The sequence below is a fragment of the Sturnus vulgaris genome, chromosome 3 (assembly GCF_052056855.1).
Source record: "Sturnus vulgaris isolate bStuVul1 chromosome 3, bStuVul1.hap1, whole genome shotgun sequence".
In the NCBI taxonomy this organism is placed as follows: Eukaryota; Metazoa; Chordata; class Aves; order Passeriformes; family Sturnidae; genus Sturnus; species Sturnus vulgaris.
The window spans coordinates 61180571-61201932 of NC_142245.1; the positions used below are offsets into that span (position 1 = coordinate 61180571).

At 35.4% G+C, this 21362-nt stretch overlaps 1 protein-coding gene across 28 annotated transcripts in view; it reads left to right on the top strand.

Annotated features, from left to right (window-relative positions):
* Positions 1-21362, top strand: part of EPB41L2 (erythrocyte membrane protein band 4.1 like 2) — a 105926-nt gene that overhangs the window by 59475 nt on the left and 25089 nt on the right. For all 28 annotated transcript variants that reach the window (XM_088161790.1, XM_088161801.1, XM_088161796.1 and 25 more), the window contains exons 5-11: positions 1275-1379; positions 5824-5866; positions 11735-11810; positions 13268-13486; positions 13934-14021; positions 15614-15766; positions 16820-16917. In XM_088161790.1, coding sequence (XP_088017916.1) covers positions 1275-1379; positions 5824-5866; positions 11735-11810; positions 13268-13486; positions 13934-14021; positions 15614-15766; positions 16820-16917 — 782 coding nt within the window. The remainder of the gene's footprint in view (positions 1-1274; positions 1380-5823; positions 5867-11734; positions 11811-13267; positions 13487-13933; positions 14022-15613; positions 15767-16819; positions 16918-21362) is intronic.

The window sequence follows — 21362 nt, forward strand, 5'->3', positions numbered from 1 at the left end:
CTTAGGCTGAGACACCTTTCACCAGAGCAGGCTACTCAGAGCCCCATCCAACCTGGCCTTGAACATTTCCAGGGATGTGACATCCACAATTTCACTATTCCAGTGCCTCACCACCATCACAGTAAAGGATTTCTTCCTAATATCTAATCTGCACCTACTCTCTTTAAAGCCATTACCCCTTGTCCTGTCACTACATGCCCTTTTCCTTCCCTTCTCTCTTAAGCCCCCTTTAGATACTGGAAGGCTGCTGGAAAGAAGAAAAGATAAAGAAGAACAGATTAAACTTCAAGACTGACTGCCATTTGCTTAAGCTCTAGTAATACTGAGCTCAGCAAGTGAGCTTGAAAGTGGCCATTTTGAAATGCTTTTTAAGAGTATGTTAAAATGATGATCAATCTTCAATTACTGTTTTTATAAAGCAGCAGACTATGGTAATAAAACTAACCTCAAATAAAACCGCCCTTTTTTCTCCCTTTGTTACTGACTTGCACAAATAATATTTTTAGGAAAAAAAACTTCTTGAAGATTTCTTATTTTTGAGCATTTAATGAATTTGTTGGGTACTGAGATTTCAGAAATACACAGATAGGAAGCAGCCATCTTATTTTCTGCCCCTCAAAACAAACCACTGCAGTATAGAGAACTAGACATATTGCACATATTCAGCTTCTGCTTGCATGCTGTTTCTGCTGGTCTGAGCATCAGCTCTTAGTGGTCTGCTTGTTACTTTTGTCTTTTGAAGATAACACACTTTATTTTTCAGTGCATTCGTATCATGTGATTCATAGCTTAGTGAGATGTATACCAAAATGATAAAAATGCTAAAGTTAGCATTGTAGAAACAATATTAATTTTTAGAAGATAATACAGAAAAGTTGGCTCAAACAAAGAAGTCTGTTATTTTAAAAATAAAGAGCTAGAAAAGCCAGTTGACATTTAATAGTGCAAAATATTTAAATCCTTCAGGTACTGAAGTTTCCTTGTATACTTATGTTGTTGTTGTTTTGGGGGTTTTTTGATGTATTGAAAAAAAAATTGAAATTTCTCAAATTTTTGTCAAGGATATGTATAGCTTTGAAATATGGTGAACAGTCTTTGTAAGAAAGCTTATAGTTCTGGAATCTGCTTTATGGATATTTTAAATTTTCCTGAATAATATAATCAAGTAACAGTACCTGTAATTAAGAACCTTATCGATTTACTTAAATTAATTTTCTCAAATTTTCATATTTTTCCTTATTTTTTCCTTCTTTTTCTACCCTCCCATCCCTCAGAAAAGAGCAAAAGGACAAGTGCTGTTTGATAAAGTATGTGAACACCTCAATTTACTGGAAAAGGACTATTTTGGGCTGTTGTTTTATGAGAATTCAGAACAGAAGGTAAGCCTGTATGAGGGTTTTCTTTGTTTTTCATCATTACCACTCCAATAATTCAGTGAGGTATATACTATTAAATATTTGCCATTTCAAACACTTGAGTAAATTCTACTGCCTTTTCTCTTAGATGTGTAAGAATGCTTTGTTCATGAACTCGAAGGGAATCTAGCCTGTAAGTCTGTAACTACTAGGCCTTTGAGTTCCTTTATTATTAATTTTAAGTTTTAGGAAAATCTTTGGCATTTGTAAAGAGACTGAAGTTGGTCCATCACTGGTATTGGATGCTTATTTTACAAATGACTGGCGTTTGAGATGACTGCATTTGAAAGGATTTCTTAAATACCATTTGATAACTTCAGTCTTCTTTTGCACTTGCTTTTTTTGTTGGATGTTTGAGCATGTCTAGATTGCTTAGCTGAGGAAAATCTTAAGTCAGTCAGTGGCAAGTGCTCCATTAATTACCAAAACCCAGTTTATCTTTCTAACACGTTAACATTTACAGTTATGGGCTAGGCTGCCTGTTGCTTCCTCCATGAACTGAAGATATGTTTGCTCATCTTTTTCTTTATAAAAAATCTCCCAGTTGAATAATTACAAATTGAAGCAGGAAAAATTGTATTTCTTTTTAATCTGTATTTCTAGTAGAAGCATCATTATATCATACTGCATCTAAATTTGTTTGCTTTTTTTCTGTCATCTTCCCCTTAACACTATTTTAAAAAAATTAATACGTGTAGTTTCATGGTCTGAATAAATTTCAATTTCTGACAACTTCCATTCGGATAAAGCTGTTTTCTAGAGTTATTTTCTTTGCTGCAAAACTTTCTTTGCAGTATTGAGCAAAATACTCAATTGGTCTATGTTAAAAATCTCCATGTATAAAATGAGCTTGTTATATTATTACTTAGATATTTAATTTTTGTTCTTGATTTGTAAATAATTTCCAGCCATAAGAACTTCTTCAGTGTAACAATGAAGAACATCGTTGAGCTTCTAGTATCATAATCTTAATATTATCTGTTATTTTCACTTGTTGCTTTATTTGTGCTTCTCACTATTGAAAAACTGTACTGTACATACACAACAAAATAACATAAAACAGCAGTCTGATCTCTGGCAAGAGAAAAAAGTTCTAATACTAGACCTGGGATCCTGGACTCGTAATAGAAAATAGCTCACCTGAGTACATCCCAGGAAGTAAAATAGGGAGCCTCGGGTTGAACGTTCAGCAAAAAAGTCTGAATTGGTGTAGGGTTATGTCTTTTTTTTTTCCCCTTCCCCCCCTTTTTTTTTCCCCTCTGGTTAGACCTTCTTGGTATTTTTCAGTCATTTGAAGAGAGAAACAGAGGTCCCCTCTTTAAAAAGACCCCATCTGTTTTTTCATATGTCTTTTTCCTTGGAGATACTTAAAACTTGACTGAATGTGAACCTGAGCCACCTGATTTAATTCAAAACTGGCTCTTGAATCACACGTGGACTGGTTATTCCAGCCGTCTCTTTCAGTTTGAATGAGTCCTTGAATTCCTTATCCATTGACTGTGAACATGGAACTGTAGCAACACTCATAAGTATTTACATAAATTAAGAGGTATTTGCATGAATTAAGTGAGAAATATCTGATAATGGGATCCTTATCCAAAAGTAGAAGAGATCACTTCTCACCTGAGTTATGGACAGCAGCAGGCTTTTATTAGAAAACTTCTGGAGAAATCTGGCCCTTTTTGTTACGAAGACTGAACAACCAGAGTTGCTGGATTTTGTGTTCTTTGTACAAATACATTCCTAGTGTTATTTGGAGAAACTTAAAAAAACCCTCTTACCTGGAAAATTTGTTTCACACCTCCTACTTTTTCAGAACTTCTTCTGGGTTTAGGGCCCTCATTTTTGTTCACCTCTGTATTAAGTTTGAGTTACTTTTTAATTTTGCTACCAGTTCTTTCTGGTGCTTTTTTTTCCCCTGTTATGACTGTTGCCTTTTTAGATTAAAATGCCACAAATCCCTGACCTCCAGGCCAGTCAGTACTAAATGCTGAATGATGTGTTTTTCCCATTCTTGTGCACTCATCACAGCCACCCATTTATGAGCCAGCTGTTGAACCCGACGGCAGCTGTGGCATGTGGCAACTGAATGCCAGGCACTCTTTTGAATCAGAGCTGCTCCCCAATGCACCCTTGGGGTACCATTGGAGGAGGAGTCCCATTAACTCTTCTCCATGGGTGTTCTGTGCAGCTGGGAAAGAGGTTATGTCTTCCAATAAGACTGATTTTTTTGTTAGCTTTAATACACATTTTAAAACTATTTGGGCCAAATTAGTAATTAATGATTCCTTTCATTTTTTGCAATTGTTAAATTTATTAGCCTGAAGTTTAGAGATTTCATTGCATTGCACCCTCAGAAGTTCATGAATACTCCATTCACACTGTAATTGGTCTGCAGAAGTGTTAGAAAGCTTCTGCTCTTATGTTTTGGGTGCCAGCTGGAAATGCTGCTTTTCTGGATTTGTACAAAATACTTTTGTACTGGTAGAGAACATTTTGTTCTTTGACAATACATTACTTTGTCTCATCTATAACCTTTCACAAATTAAACAAATGTATTTCTGCCTACTGGAGGAAAGTAGTGTATATACACTTTGTCTTTTGTTTTGAAAGACAGACCTGTCTCTTCTGCATTAAGAGCTCTAATTTAGGGTACATTCTTTTGTGGTGTTTGTTTTTATCCATGACAAAAGGCACAGATGCAAAAAAACCCCACCCCTATAATTATGCCTATAAATGGAATATAAACATCTGATTTTATTTGACAGAGCAGTAATGAAAGTTGGTGGCTAAGTCTGCTTCCAATAAGCTTATTTCAGGCTTGGAAAAAAAAAATCAGAAAATGAACTCTATAACTTATGTAAAGAAGGGATTATTCTTATCATTTTGCAGCATAGTCTGTATTGTATGTTCTTTTCTCCCGCTTTGTAGTGATAAAAGATGAAGCACTGAAAATATTATGTACTCAGAAATCCTATTTTTTCTGCTGTGGTTATTCCATGCTATATTCTCTATTTATTTACTTTATGCTATGTCTAAAATGTAAGGGTTTAAGATACTTCTAGTTATTGTAGTTGCAAGAATATGTGTCATTTCAGAATGGAATTCTTGCCAAAACTGAAAAACTAGGATGATGATTGCAGCTACAACAAGTCTCAGTTAAAATTATTTTAAGACTTATGTTGTCTTCCAAGGCCTTTCCATGTCAAGGTTCTTCTAACAGACAGCAATTTTTCTGACTTAAGCATTCTAAATGGTGTCCAGGATTTTGGAGAAGTGCTTTCTAACTCTTCCTTTGTAAAAATGTTATGGACTTTGCCTTCTCTGGAAAAATTATCTTAGCTATGGAAAGTAGAGATCACAGACAAAACAAGAAATGTGAAATTATTATTCTTTTTTAAACATTACAATTGTAATAAATAATAAAAAAGGGGTTTTGCTTTTAATTCGTAAATAGTATTCATTTAATATATACATGGTGCACTTGTGATGAAGTCTACTTGGACCAAGCTCATTTGCAACAGGCAGCTTGCTCTGTTGGTCCATATTCATAGGAGACACATTCTCTGTCAGCAGGGGTGATCTGTGTTAAAGATTTGCACTACTGCAGAGACACAGTTCCACATTCTCCTAATTCACATAGACCTGTGAAACTAGACTAGCATTTTTGTCTTCTTGAAAGAAGATGGATTTTGGGTGCAAAAGCCCCTAATAGAGACTGAGGGATATGGTTTTGGGAAACAGTGTTGCATCTGGAATTTGTTTGCTACCATAGACTGAAAAAGGTGGGTCACATTATACCCAGGATGTTCTGCTTTGCTAAGTTAGGTGAGAAACATTGGTAGAAATAAGCCTTTGGCAACATTTGTGCTGGTATTCCCTCAGACTTTAAAACTGCAAGTACCTGCAGTGGCCTGTGAAAAAGCAGGTATTTTCCTTGGCCTCACAAGGCAGTATCTGACTCTTCCCTGCATTTCACACCTGTCTTTGAAATGTTGCAAGACCTACTGTCAGGCTGGCTTTATGGGTGTTTCTTCCATGAATGTGCTTGTGTGTGTGTGTGTCTGGCCATGGGACATAAAGGTTCAAACTCAGTGAAGGAAAGTCTCAGTAAATGTAGGTAAAAGGTTTATGTTCCTAGTCTCTCAACCTGTATTTTAACATGTATGGATAAAACTACTGAACAGGATTGTCTGAGTTACCAATGAATATATGTTACAGATTCCTTAGTCTCACTTCCAAAAGTTAATTTTTTGGATGACCTGTCACAAAGCAGTCTCCTTTGCACATATCGGTAGTAACTGAAATGCTAAAAGCTAATTAATAGGTTGCACAGATTATATAAAATTATTTTTGGTGTTGAGGATTTTAAATGCTGGCTGTGGTTTGCTTGTCCTTTTTTTTTCAGAACTGGCTAGATTCTTCGAAGGAAATTAAGAGACAAATTCGAAGTAAGTACTTCTATATTCAGATGTTATGGTCCTTTTTTTCTCCTCACAGAAATATTCTTTATAAATCTAGTAGCTTGGATGTTGATTGCTTACAATTTTAAAGTAATTGCTATGTGATAGTGATGTATTAACCTTAAAACAGGAAGGAAGTCTTCTATTTCCGTCCCTGTCCAAGTAGGGAAGAGGGAGTCACTCAGTATTATGTTGTAGAAGTTAATTATTATACTATATTATATGTTGTTATTATTATATCATTATATTATAATGATTAATAATTACGTTATATTAGAAACTAATCAAATACATTATTGCCCCAAAATTTTCCCTTGTGTGAGTAGTAGTTGATATTTTTGCATCCTGAAACAGTAGATGTTTTTCAGGTTTGTGCTGATAGTTGGTTATTGGATGGAGAATGCAATCATGATGAAGAGATGCAGAGATGGTCATTATTTCTTACTTCAAAGACTCATCAGAAGACTGTGAACCTACAAAAAGAGAATTAATGTGTTTTACAGAAAATATATATTTTTCAATACTAATTGGGCCACCATTGACTTTTTTGATAACGTCCATCATTTTCAGAATGGAGATGGAATAGAGAGCATAATCTTGGAATGTCTCACTACATTGCTTTTTCAGACTGAATCTGCTTGAAATGCCTTTCTACTTCCTCTACTCAGTACATGATGAGTAATTTATTTTACTCTATTTGCATAAGCTCTGTCAAAGCTTTTCACTAGCTGGGTAGTTTTTGCAGTAAATGGGGAGTGTATGGAGAGTAAATCTAGGTCATGCTCTGCCTGAGTCTACATACCACAAAATAAGTGGCCACTGAAATATGCTACACAGCCCTTGCCCTTACTGAACTTATTACCATTGCTTTACTCATTTGTGGCCAAACCAGGGTTTTTGTTATTGTTTTGTTTTTAATGGGAGCCTTTTGGTAGTACCTGATGGGAGAGTGGGGAGAAAGGTGTGATGATAATATTTACAAGCCTAGACTTCCAACACAATGAGAATTTAAGTTAAGAAACTGACTGTATTTGTAATTATGAACAGAAGTGTGTTATTTATAATGACAAACAGATGGTTTCTTTACTGCTGTTAACTCCATTGTTTTAAGGCAATACTCATTTTTTCCAGAAGTCATAGTGGTGTTAATTCCTTTTTCTTCACATCTTTTCTTATTTATGAAATCCCTTAATAGGAAGGTGTGGTTTATATTTTCAGCATAGAAATGAAAGTTACAGAAGCATCCTTAGAAGCTGTTTTTTTGATCCAAGATGCTCTTGTGTAAGCAAACTAGACCTATTAAAACAGTGGATGTACTAATATGCAAACAGCAGCCATACCTTTAATCAAGGAAAAGTTACTGGTATTGGAACTTCTGCAGGTCTTCAGTGAAAATCTATTAGTTGTCCAAATATGCAGGCTTAAGGCTGTTTGATATGATTTTAATAAGTGACAGACTATGGAGGATGTTGATACAAATGCTGATATCTTTTCATCTTCTGCAGCAATTTGCATGCTATCTAGCCTACAAGTTAGTGTCACAAATTTGAAGTGGAAGAACTGACCTGAAATTTTTTTGGATGCACTAGACAAAGTTCTTTTTATTATTGTATCATATGCACTACAAAAAATATGTTAAAGGGGCTTGATTTTCCATACAGCATGAAGACCTACATTTTATACTGGAGAGCAAACTCAATTATGAATGAGGAATCATAACAGGATGTGTTTTTCCCTCCCTGGTTTATAGGTACAGATAGGCATGATAAAACAAACAGTGAAGTAAGAACATGATTTTAAGGATTTTTAAATGGCACTTGCTTACACCAATATGCAAGTAATTAGGATACTGTTAGTTGTGTTCCTCATCATTAGTCTGTTAAAGTTTCCAGATACTGGAATCTTACTGCAGGCACGTTTAATCCTCCAGCTACATAAGTATCAAGTAATGAGACTTGATTCTTTTCAGGCTTAATTCTAAATATGTTTGTCTTTAATCAAGAATGGAAATCCTGTGTACAAAAATACTCACTAAATTTAAGATACCTATGAAACCTATTAGTCCATTTGAAAGTTGGAAATGACAAAACTCATGAACATGAGATTAGTTCAGTTGGATAGAGCCTGGTGCTAAAAACAAAAAACAAGCCAAGGCTGTGGGTTCAATCCCCACTATGGGCCATTCACTTAAGAGCTGGACTTGCTGATCTTTGTGGCTCCCTTCCAGCTCTGAATATTCAGTGATTTCTTTTTCTCTTGTATAGCACACATTGAAACACTAGTATGCTAGATAAGTGTATTAGGACAAATACATTGATCTGAACACACAAAGGTGACACTTTCAGAAATGGAGTTTAACACATCAGTTTTTAACCTAATATTTACAACAATCTCTGTCAGCACCCACACTCTGCACATCGGGCATGTATATACCATCTGTGACTGGGAAAGATGCAATAAAAATCCTGTAGTCTCTCCCAAGTCATGTTCTGCAGGCTGTCTCTTGCTGTGTCGCAGTCCTCAGGCCCTCTGTGCCATCTCTTGTACAGGTTGGCCTTTGGCTGGGCAATTATGTTGGATCTGAGCAATTACTGATGTTACTTCAGCTAATGAACATGATCCACAAATTACTGTCTCTGTTCTCAGGGCTACAAAGGTGACAAAAATCTTGTTTGCTTTCAGCCAGCCTGATCTCTTCAGGAAAATGAATTCTTGACTTTTTTTAACTCATGTACTTGGCTTTCCACTGGCATGTGTTAAAACCTGTAATTACTTCTTTCAGGGACAGGTAGGTAATTACATTTCTGTCACTATCTTTTTGAAAATTGGTACATCTCAAGTAGATTCAGGCTTTTGCTGAGAATCACAGCTAGAATATTGTGATGGTACAGGCAATAACAACTGACCTTGAAATAGTCAAATCTCAGATTACACAGAGGGTATGTTGGGTCACACTTATACAAAATTCAATTTGAGAATTTATCTGTTTAAACCAAAGGTAATATTATGTCAATTAAATCTTCTCTAGCCTGCAGCATGGTTAGTATTTTTCTGCAAAAAATACTTCCACATCACATATTCTGTGTTCTTTATCTTATAAGAAATGGAGAGAGTTCAGATGTTTTGAGGATAGAATAGGCTGGGGTACTAAAATAAGTTTTAATTAATCAGGAAAGTTTTAATTAATCCACATCACATATTCTGTGTTCTTTATCTTATAAGAAATGGAGAGAGTTCAGATGTTTTGAGGATAGAATAGGCTGGGGTACTAAAATAAGTTTTAATTAATCAGGAAAGAGATTGCATTTTAGGTGCACAACTCTGGATGTCAGATTTTAGTGCTAACAAATGTATGGGTATGCTCAGGCATCAGAATACCCAGGTTCTTTTTGCAGGTTCACTTTATTTTATATCCATTTATTTAATATGTATTTAGCTATATATCTGTAAGAGTTGTAGCTAATTTTGATCTAACCTGATTACACTAGAGTGTAATCACAAGAATTTTCCTGCAAAAGCTGACATACAAGAAATCTTGAGTAAAAGCCAGAAAAAGCCTTTACTGGAAAAAAAAGCCCTCACTGATTTTTCCCTGTTTAAATAGGATGAATCGTGTTAATTGTATGCTGTTAGCTGGTTGGTTACATTGCATTCTTTTTCTCTAAGAATGTGCCTAAAGTTGCCACAGAAGCATTTTTGGTGTAACAAGCTGACTAGAAAAAATTTTGACATTTCTGTAGCCCATACTACTGAACATCAAACAGAGAGCCTTATCAGGGACAGAATGCTAAATACAATTTAAAATCAGCTTTTAGGTTGTTTTTTTTCTTTTATCTTGGCTACCAACTCTATAAAGAACCAGCAATAATGTGCATTATTATGTGAGGATAACTATGATTATATGCCTCATTTGTGCAGCTATAAAAAGTATGCTTTAGTGAAAAGTTGAAATACAGACTGTGCACATTGTAGTAAACTTGCTAGTCTATATTAAGGGGATAAATGTGCTTTCAGTAATCAGGTAAAAATACATGGTCTCCAGGTGTCCAGAAAATATTTAGTACAAAATCAACTTCAATATTTTTTCAATAAATTAGCAATTTACTCAGTGTGAGTAGAGACATTAATTTTTTCACAAAGCCTACACACTCAGAGGATTTATGCACTTTTTATAGAGAATATATTTTTTTCAATTTTATTTTTTCTTCAAACCACGCCTAAATCTCCTGGCTGCAGTGCTTTCTGAAAATTACCTTTAGAAATGCTGACAGGAAAGAGCAACATTCAAACAGGAATTCATATGTGATTAGTTTAACTGCAGTTTTAGGCCAGGAGAAACTTGAAGACTGATGTAGTACTGGTGTGGAAGGACACATCCTTCATCCATTTCTCCACAGCTCTCCTTGAATGCTTTTTGCATAGATATTTTGGCCCTTTTGCTCATACTCATCACTTTGGTTTTCGCAATATCAGCATCTTTTCATTAAATTGTGCTGATTCTCTGGGAGATGATGGAAGTAGGTTAATCTATTCCATATTTAACTGTGTTTGTTATAATGTATGTATTCATTACTGTTAGACTTGTTTTTTCCAAGGTATTTTTATCTTCGTTCTGTTTTGCGCTTCATTGCAGTAGACAATGCAGTGATAAATGAGACCTCATTTAAGGGTCCTGCCTTATTTTGTACAAAAAATTGTACAAAAACTTGATAACTGGGAATGTTAAAATACGTTAAAACCCTGAGCTCTCAAAAAGAAGCTGTGGCTTAGCAGCCAGGTCTAGAATGAGGTTCACACTTCAACAAAAATTGAAGTGCTTCAGTGAATAGCCATGTCTGAAAAACCAAAATAATTTTTTTTATGTTGGAAGACATTAGAAATTCTGATGTACCTCTTTAGCTGTAGTATATATGGAATTTCAGAACAGGTTTTGGTTTTTTTTAAGAAAGTAACCTTAAATAACGTCAGCATTTTTTTCTAGCATTGTTTTGGAAGTGGCATTCAGCCTTTTTTTGTTGCTGTAGAAAGACACATTTTTCAAAGCATGATTTATCTTTGTAACACAAATTTCTAAAATAATTTACTCTCCAAAATTCTAACATTCTGGAAATGTATTTCAATGACTAATGTGTGACTTAGCTTTCAAATCTTAAAAATTCGTTTAAAAACACAGCTGTGACTAAAGGCAACATTTTATGCTTTTTCAGATTAGTAATCTGGTTTTAAGCATGCTTTTGCTTAAAAAAAAGCACGTTATTAACAATTCTAATACATGAGAATTTAAATGTCACTGCTATTGTAATTGTTTGATGTGGTGTTTACCAGAAAAATATTTTAAAGTAGGAATGGCTAATATTTTTGTCTCCCACTCATTCTCAGTGGATAATTTATTATCTTTGTTGTTATATATAACAACACAGAGCTCATTTTGATATCTCATGTTCACAGTTACTGTACAATCTTTCAAATTAAGTTTAGACAGGAGGAGGCTGTTAGCCTTGGAGGAGTTGGAAATAAATTCAATGCAAGTACCTTTGAACACACAATATCTTAAGAGTGTTAATATATTATGGTCGTTTTCAAATTAAAAATGTCTTCTGATATTTGTGTAACTTACTGTAAAACATTATTTAAAAATATTTTAACATGATAATCTTTTATTATATCTGTGGGTCTCTACCTGCTAATGACAATAATCTGTGCTTCTTAATAATGTACAGTAAAAAACAGAACAAATCTTCCTTCCAGATTTCAGTGATTAAGATTTATTCTCCTCTCTAACATTTTTCAGTAATTTTTTTTCTTTGCTTACTGGGACTTATTTGAGATTAACAATCAGATATTTCCTGTGTTTAGGTTTACCTTGGATATTCACCTTTAATGTGAAGTTTTATCCTCCTGATCCATCACAGTTGATTGAAGACATCACTAGGTATGCACAGGTCCTAACTGTAAACTTTAAATTATTGTTAGTCTAATTTGAAAGCCACATAGAATTTCTTCTTCAGTTTCTGGGTACTGTACACTGTAGATATTCTTACATACATGAACTGCTTTTTGGAACAAGATTGAAAAGGTGAAATGACAACTTAACCTGAGGAAGAAGAATTTAATAATAAAAGTGGGGATATGATTTGGGCAGCTCGTAAGGTGTGAGTGATAGTATGTGAAAGAAGCTGGTGGTTTATTGTCAGGCTGCTGCTTTATTATGAAACAAATGAGGGCACGAGGGTCTTGAGCAAAGCTCAAGGGATCCAAGATACTTCAGTAGTAATCTAGACTAGACTGATGAAAATGTGGGTTTACACATATGCTTTAAATAAAGCCATAAAACATAATAAAACCTGAAAATATAATTATCTTCCAAACTTAGAAAATACTTGGAATGCAGTGGATACTAAGCACCTAAAAATAGCATTGCAAAGCTGATAACTGGGGATAGAGTGCAGGGAACTGATCCATTTTTTCACAAGTTACAGGAAACCTAAATACTTAGGTTTGGAGTTAGCTGACTCTGATGAGGCAGGATATATGTTGCTACTACATGTTGCATTGGATCAGTCTTCTGCACAAAATAGGATGGCTATGCAAGTGTGCAGCTAATATTTTCCTGCAGACTGATTCGTAGCATCGTAGAAGTCGTTTAGTACAGAGTGTATTTACAAGAAGTTGTGTGTGTTTTCTTTGAAAATTTTCAGTGATTTGGTTGGTTTTTCAATTGCATGTTCATAAAAACATTTTTGGTTATATTTTCAATCTTAAGTTGCACTAGTAAGACTTCTTTTTTGCTTACATTAAAAAAAATATCTGCTAAGGTAGGATGTCTGCCGATGTTTAACTTGTTAAATTTGGTAGAAGGCTGTATACAGTACCTGAAAGATTGAATTCTAATATATTAATGGTTTAAGAAAGGTAATTATGGTACTAAAATTGATTTCTTTTGTATGCTACATGACATGATTAACTTGTGAACTGCAAGGGATATAAAAGTTAGAGTTTCAAAGCCAAAGAGAAATGTCAAAGAAATGCATAGCTTATATTTTTAAACATAGATATCTACAGGCTACAGTGTGAACTGAATGAGTTCCTAAGTCAGCTTTTGTTTAAAACTATATAGCTTTTTAATAATTTGTATTGGAAATCAGAATTTTTCTGGCTTTTCATGTTGTTTATGGAATTAATATTGACTCTTAAAAATCAAGTGACATTTACTATGTGGTAATAATGCTCAAATAATATAAGGTCATTATTAATGCATTCGCTTACTTTAAAACACGCTTACCCGATTACATGCATTGTGATGAATTCAGCCGTATTCTTATTATCTGCCATAGGTAACCCTTTCTTTGTTCTACTTTCTCTTTTGTTTTTTTCTCCTTTGTCTTGCAGGTATTTCTTGTGCCTACAGCTTCGCCAGGACATTGCATCTGGCCGACTGCCGTGCTCCTTTGTGACCCACGCCCTCCTTGGTTCATACACCCTGCAGGCTGAGCTGGGTGATCATGACCCAGAGGAGCACCGAAGTGATTATATCAGTGAATTCCAGTTTGCCCCCAATCAGACTCCAGAAATGGAAGAGAAAGTGGCTGAGCTACACAAGACACACAGGTATGTCAGATAGAGTGGGATTAAAAGAAGTCATCATGCTTTGTCACATTTACGTCAGTTCTCATAAGGGTATATGTAAAACTGCTGAGGTAAACTTATTGTTGCTTCGGAAATCATTTGTTATGTAACTAAAAGCTCTTACTTTGGTGTGTTTAGAAAGCTGGGTTTGAAAATAGGAATTGCAGTAAGGTCTTGGTAAAGAACATTTGTAAAAAAGTATTTTTATATGGATTAGTTAAAGCAACATATAGATAGTTTGAAAGAGTGAAGGTGGAAATCTGTACTCAAGTAAAATAATACGCTGTGAAAGAACACTTCCTATAGAGCAGAAGTGCTATTGATATCTTATAAACTGAGGTTTTTGTATCAGTCTGAATTCCAGGATTCCACTCAGTTTTGACTCTTGGTTTTTTGCCAATAAACTCAAGGCTTATTCAATGGTTTTAGGGGCTTGACTCCAGCACAGGCGGATTCCCAGTTCCTAGAAAATGCTAAGAGACTCTCCATGTATGGAGTGGATTTACATCATGCCAAGGTATTGGGGATTGGGTTTGTTTGGTTTTGTTCTAGGTTAGACGTGCTAAGTATTAAAAAAAATCATATCTATAGATTATTTTTTTAAAAGTCATGTGCTTAGTTTTTGGCTGTAAGCATTTATGTCTTGGTTACAATCATTACTCGATTTACAGCTCTACAAACAGTAGAGTTTATATATAAGTTTATTTAGTGCCTAGACATGTGCAGCTTGGAAATAATGTTTCATTTATAAGAGCAGACAAATACATTTAAAATGTCATATTATCTATGCCAAGGAGATGTGGGGCCAATAAAGTAAAGCCTAAAGGAACATGTAATTGTTTTCATAGTACCATGAGAGTTAAAAAAATATGGGGGAAGGCCTGGGGGGAGGATTTTGTTGCTTTTTCCACTTGCCAGGGTTGGTCAAGTCAAATTTTCATTTCAAATAGGATTTTTTTTTTCAGTTAAAACCCCAAAAGACAAACTAAGAACCTCCTCCCACTCCCTCCCATAAATCCAGAATCTCAAATCATTAGGAAATTTAAGGTATTGTAAGCATATCAGTCTTGAATTAAAAAAAAAGAAAACCAAGATTTTTGAGTACTGGAGAAACATTGTTAAATTTTGGTTTTTTAGTTCTGCCAGTGAAGCAACTCCTTAATGACAGTACTGGCAATTGATGTTGACAATTTGATGTAGTTGATCTGTGGTTGGGGAGGACATGAGAATCTGCTGTATTGTGTAGTATATCAGTAAGTGATTAGTTTTGTAGCCTGTAAAACTTGCATCAAATGCTGTCAGTGAAAGAGAATGCTCAGAAACCTCTCCATTACTGTGCCTGTAGAGGTGGGCACAACATACAAAAGGCACACTACATTTCAGAAGGCTAATATCTGTTTATTACAACAATGCACTGTCTCTTATACCCTTTACATAGTTTACACTTTCATCATTTGTTACAATAAGTCAACATAACAGTCATTGGTGGAAAATTCTCCACCCCTATTATTCCCAGGTCATTTCCCAAAATACTTTTTTTCCCCTGGTTGTCTTCTTCTATCCTCTTCTCTTCTTGGTCTCCATGCCAACAGCCTTGGTCATACTTCTCAAAACAAATCTCATTCATTAACCCTCTCTAACCCACAGACCAGCTGTGGATCCTGCTATACATTACCTCTTCTATCTTTGCTGGAATAGTACACGACTGCAAAAGATCACCTTGGTCACCAGCTTGTTCAGACTTTCACTGACTGCTTTAAGTGGGACAGGCCTGGTTCTCATTTGTCTTCTTTTAATATTAGTTGAAATTATTGCTAGCACCCACATTGGCCATACCTTTCCTGCTTTTAAGTTGTTAACTTAGTCCCTATTACCAGAATATTCAAGAATTTCCCAGAACTGTGGCATATGAATGCCAAAACTATTACTTAGAGTCCAAAGTCCTTCCTATAAAATTAATATACTTGGCTATTTCTGATTTAAGAATATCATTGTAAGAGTCAGGTTTGAATATGAGACATGTCCCAGCTACAATATTCCCTCAAGCAATAATTACTTGTTTGGAATGTTATTGATGTGATTTTTATGAAATTGTCTCATACCTGGTAGGATTCTGAAGGTGTGGATATCATGCTGGGTGTATGTGCTAATGGTCTGCTGATTTACAAAGACAGACTCCGGATCAACCGCTTCGCTTGGCCAAAAATTCTGAAGATTTCCTACAAGCGAAGTAATTTCTACATCAAAGTCAGGCCAGCAGAAGTAAGTAGCACCTTTCAGTCTTGTTTCTTTTGTGAGATCATTTCTGTCCAGCAACAAGAAAACATCCTCATTTTTTCCACAGTTGTCCTCCTAAGTTTATGATATATTCAAGCAGAGCTTATGAGTGCTTTCTCCTCTTCAGATTCTAATGATTGTATGAAACACTTGTCTTGATTAGTAAAGGCAAATCAAGAAAATCTATTTTTTTTTTTAATAGAAGCTGTCTTGTTACTGTTTTTTTTACGCAAAAAGCTAGTTACATTGGCCACATTCTCACTGTGCAAACTTGCAGTCCCAGGAGAGAGCCAGCTGCTCTTCCTCTTTGGGTATAATTGTTCACTAAATGTCAGCACATTAAGTTTGTGGCTGTAACCAAAGGTTTGAGTTGTCCTGAAGAATGTTACAACTTTTTTAGCTGCTGTGGATTCAACTTTCTCTTCAGTTAAAAGTTTCTGTGAGTTACTGAAAGGGCTGTGTGCGTGTTTGCATTTTGAACCCTTTGTAACAGGAAATTTAACAAAACCCCCAAAATGTCAAATACTGTAATGCTTTTTTAGATGATACTGTAAACTGTTTAAGGTGGCTTTTACTGTGTGAATAAATAAAATAAAAGAGACATCTGAATGCCAGTTTTACAATACTAACATTGTAGTTATGTAAGTTTTCTAATGCAAATGTATTGTTCTTATATTCACTGATGCTGTGCATAGATGGAAGTATTTTTGCTAAGGAAATACTATATAGTGATACAGATCATATAAGTTCAACACTGCTGTATGGATTTCAGACCTTTATTAAATCCAAGAAAAGTGCAAAGCACAACCTGCAGTACAGTTGCTTCATGCAATTTTTCCATCATGACATAGCCCACCAAGTATAATTCTTTTAAAAGGCTGAAAATTCTGATATTTTTAGAAATTTTTGAAAAAATCTTATGAAGTCTTATGACAGGAGTATTACAGCTCGATACAGTAATGGAACTATCTGAACTCTACCTATTAATTAATAGCCAGCTTAAGGAAATTGATTAATTTATTTGTGGATTCTTTCCAGCTGGAACAGTTTGAGAGCACTATTGGGTTCAAACTGCCAAACCATCGGGCTGCTAAAAGGTTATGGAAGGTTTGTGTGGAGCACCATACTTTCTTCAGGTAAATGATAATTCTCTCCTTCCTCCACTTTGCAAGGTATGCTCATATCTTTGTTTTAAATGATAAGAGGAAAGTAAAGATTTCCCCCTTCTTTGACCTTTGCAGTATCACCTCTTAGACAGAAGATACTCTGACAATAATTGACCCCAAATTACCAGTTCCTGAAATCTCAAGTACAATTAACTGCTTTTTCAGAACTTTCAGTGTGCCAAGAGGATGGAACTAAACAAGTGGCCATGGAGCACTGGAGGTGTGCAAGAATTGTCTGGCCTCAATCCTGTGCTGTGTGGTCTGGAATGACCCTGCTTGAGCAGGGAGGTTGGACCAGGTGACCCACTGTGGTCCCTTCCAACCTGACACATTCTGTAATTTGTGGTAAGATTTCCACAGAGACCGACTTTGCAGAATGACCATCTAGAAAGCCTTTACACATCATCACAAGAAGCTCTTAGGCTTGATGGTAATCATTCAGTTAATTTGAACATTCTTCAAAGTGTAAATGCTTCTAGCTGAATTTTTCCTTATTTATGAACTAGGCTGAGTTCACAGTCATTCTTCAAAGAACAGAGAATCACTTTAAACAGACTATTTGTTTATGTAATAATCCATAACATCCTCAGCATTTTTTCTCTAGCAGCTGAGTAACACAGAATTCTGAATTGGTCATTGGAACTATGATCTATTTGTAAATGAGCACCTTAACCAGAGTTGTTCCTCTGTCTACTTCCTCCACTGAAAAGGATTTTGATATAATTTGATTTTTATAACAACATACATTCGATGAGGGTGTGCATGTGCCCCTTGCAGCCTAGGAGTCACAGATTTAGGTTGAATCTCCTTTGAATTGGATAGGCATTGAATCTGAATTTTTTCTTCAAAGCACAGTACCTAGATGAGTAAATGGTAAGCTTTCTCCTCCAGTAGCCTGTTTACTTTTTAAAAAAACAGTTGAGTTTTAAAGTAGATGCAATCCTGTTGCTGAATATACTTGCTAGATAAAACTTCAGAGAACTTGGGGACCAGGAGGCCTAAGCAAATGATTACTGGAACTGTCTCATTGGATGGTTTTCAGTATTTGGATTTTCATTGAGTGTGGTATGTTCTTGAATGCAGAGGTAGAACTTATACTGAGATTGGCAAATCTCAGCACAAATCAGTCTCCAAGTGCTTAATTTAGAAGCACTTATTTTCAAAATCCTGATCAGAGATTTTTTTTTTCATGCTGATGGAATTCATTTATTAACACAGTCCAGCATTCTATTCTTCGTGAAAATTTGAAGTCTGTTTTGGCTGGTGGTCTATTACCACAAATAACATGCATGTAGTTCTATCCACAGTGAAAAGTTTATTAATACTCTTTAAATAACTCATTAAGTGATTTGCTTTGTTGGTAAGATGTATTTGCTAGATTTATAGTAATAAAATAGACCTGAATAAGGAAAAAGCAAATCTTATGGAAGTCAAAAATCCTAAACTGACAACTACCATTTGCAAGTCTGAAAGTTTTCAGGAGGATTAATTGGTATGAAATAATCTTACTACAGAAATTCTGACATAATAAAAATAATTGGATTTTATTCCAACAGAAGTGGCTTTTCATAACCAGGAATGTCATTATAACAAGAATTATGTAACAAATACTTGAACCATTCTGTAAATCCATATACTCCACTGATGTCATCAGAGAGAAAATCCTCAGAACCACTCATCCTGATTTAAAAGCAGTAAAATGAAGCCAGCTCTATTTTCCTTCAAAGATAAAAAGCAGAAAGCAATTGCTGCACTCCAAGAGACTGTAGCTTATTCAGAGCATGTGTAAAGCTTGTGTATGGTGCTGCTGTAAATTGTATACAGTTTAAACGCATATTTTTAGCTTTCAAATCTCTTAGTGTGCCCTATATAACATAGTAAGATTCCTTGTGTTGTCTTATGTAATGTTTCAGTTCATCTCAAATAATCACATTAAGATCCATTTCTTATAATGTATAGGAAATTCACCAGTATATGAAGTTATTTATAAAATTGTAATTAACTGTATTGAAAATGACTACCAAAGGGCATTGTATTCACTTGTTATCAGCTCAAGCTTAGAGGATTGCAGTAGCATTTTCAAAGAGCAGCAATCTACTTTAAAAATACAGTCAAACTACATATCTACATAAAAATTTTAAGCTTAGTTGGCAGCTTTGGTTCTTAACCAGTGTCTGCAGAAACATGCTTATATTTCCACTTTATGATGTTTTATTTTATATTTTCATGATTTTTTCAGCATCTCTTCAGAATGCCTTAAAGTAGTAAAAGCATAGTTTTCAGTTACTTTATGTAATTAAACCTGTAATACAAAAATCCATTCAAATGCCCTTAATCAGGAAGTAATTAGTTCTCTTGTTTTTTCCACATTAAAAGATTAAAAGTTTATCTCAGCAGGGTGTAAGTTAAAAAAGGCAGTTAATGCTGCAACCTTGCCAAGACTGGAAAACCAAGAACTGAAGGAACACTGGAAAAACCCTTTTAGCCTTCTTCTTCTTCATACATAATGCACTCCCTCTTGGAAATAATGGGGAGAAAGACTGTTTTATAGAAGCAATGAAAGTGAAACCTGAAGTTCATAAGTGGCCTTAGTGCAGAAAAGTGGATTAGTTTGTCTTGAATTCTTTTCTTTATAAATGTTGGAACAGATTAAGATTCAGGTGCATGCATATGCATTTTAGACATGGGGAATTGCATGCTTCTGGCTAGTGCCCCAGTAAACATCCCCTCTTAGGGAAAAAGGGGGAACGTGTTTTTAAGATTTAGTTTTACTTCTCATTTCCTTCTCTGATTTGATTGATAAGAAATTAAATTAATTTTTTCCTAAGTCTAGTCTGTTTTACTTATGAGGGCGATTGGTGAATGATGCCTCCCTGTCCTTTTCTCACCCATAAGCTGCTTGTTTACATCTATCTCTCTCTTTTGTCCAGCTGAGAAAGGGGAGTGTCTCTGGAGCCTTGGTATCCAGCCAGGGTCAGCTCACCACACTAGCTCACTGTTCTGTTTGCTAGGTATCTGAAAATTCTTCAGTTTTGCTGAAACACATTTCGAATGCCTGTTCAGTAGTCTTCAGAACCCAGTACTGGATACTGCCTTAATATGTAGGATTGGATTCCGCTGACACAGATATTTCTGTGTAAATGCTTCAAAAGAGAAGAACAAATTCAGCACAGTTTGAGCTCTGGCTTGCCCATCTGTGCCATCCTCAGTACAAATGGCACATGAAATGCTGGTTCTGCTTGGAAGAAGCTGATGTTCAGTGAGTTGCTCATTCTTTGCAAATTCTCAAATCAAGAAGCTTTGTCTGCAATAATCTGATAGTTCTATACAGAGAGAGAGAGAGCAGGCCATGATGGGTGAGTGTGAATTTGCAGCATTACATTGATCCAGGAAACAACTTCCAAGGCCTTTCCAGAGAAGCGGGGACTGGGAAGAGTTCTTGTCGTGATGACTGTTTGCCTTATCAGCAGGGATGGCAGTGTTGCAACAAAGTACAAGCAATAGGGGTTAGATGAGTATGAACTTGAAGTCCTCATACTGAAGGAAATTCAGGGATGTAGAGGGGACCTGTCTTCAAACTCACATGATGGTGGTACAGAATCAACCAGGTTGAAAAAGATCTTGGAGATCATGAAGTCCAACCTGTGACCTAATACCACCTTTCCAACTAAACCATGACACTAAGTGCCACATCCTGGGGAGCCCATTCTGGATTTTCTGACAAGGATTCCAACACTTAGGTACAAATACACATATTCAGCATTAACAATACATGTAACTCTCCTTCTTACCCTTTTCACAATATGCTTCTTCCCCCCACTCCTTATATCCAGCAAACATCAACCTATATAATTTTATACATGACATTGTAACAAAACTAGAGTAGTCGCAGACTATTGAATGTAGACTATTAAACTTGTTGCTGTTGGATAGCAACTCTCCAGTCTTCTCAATCTATTTTTACTTGATACTCCCTTCTAAACAGCTTTGAGATACCATTCCCTAACCTTGAGGAAGAGCAGCTGCTGTATTGGTACCTCAGAATATGGGAAAGGCAGTGGAAGTGGAATGTATAGCTTTTACTATAAGTAATATTCTAAGGAGAGATCTGAAAGGTATTCTACATGACCTATAATGGTTTCAACTTTCTACAAAAAATTAGAATTTAACCAAGAGACCACTATAAGATAGGAGTCCCAGATGTTTAGTCATATTGTGGAAAAATGTGATGGTTGCCAGCATCACTTGGACTCCAATTGCGAACATGAAATAACATGCATTGTTTTAAAGGTCTTTGAAGAGCTTACAGTAGAATCCTTTCTCGGAGAGCACAAATTATGCAGTGTGAACTGAAGCTGAAGTACAATAAGTAGCTTCAAATTACCTCAGTAAATACTTAAAATAAAGCCTTTTAA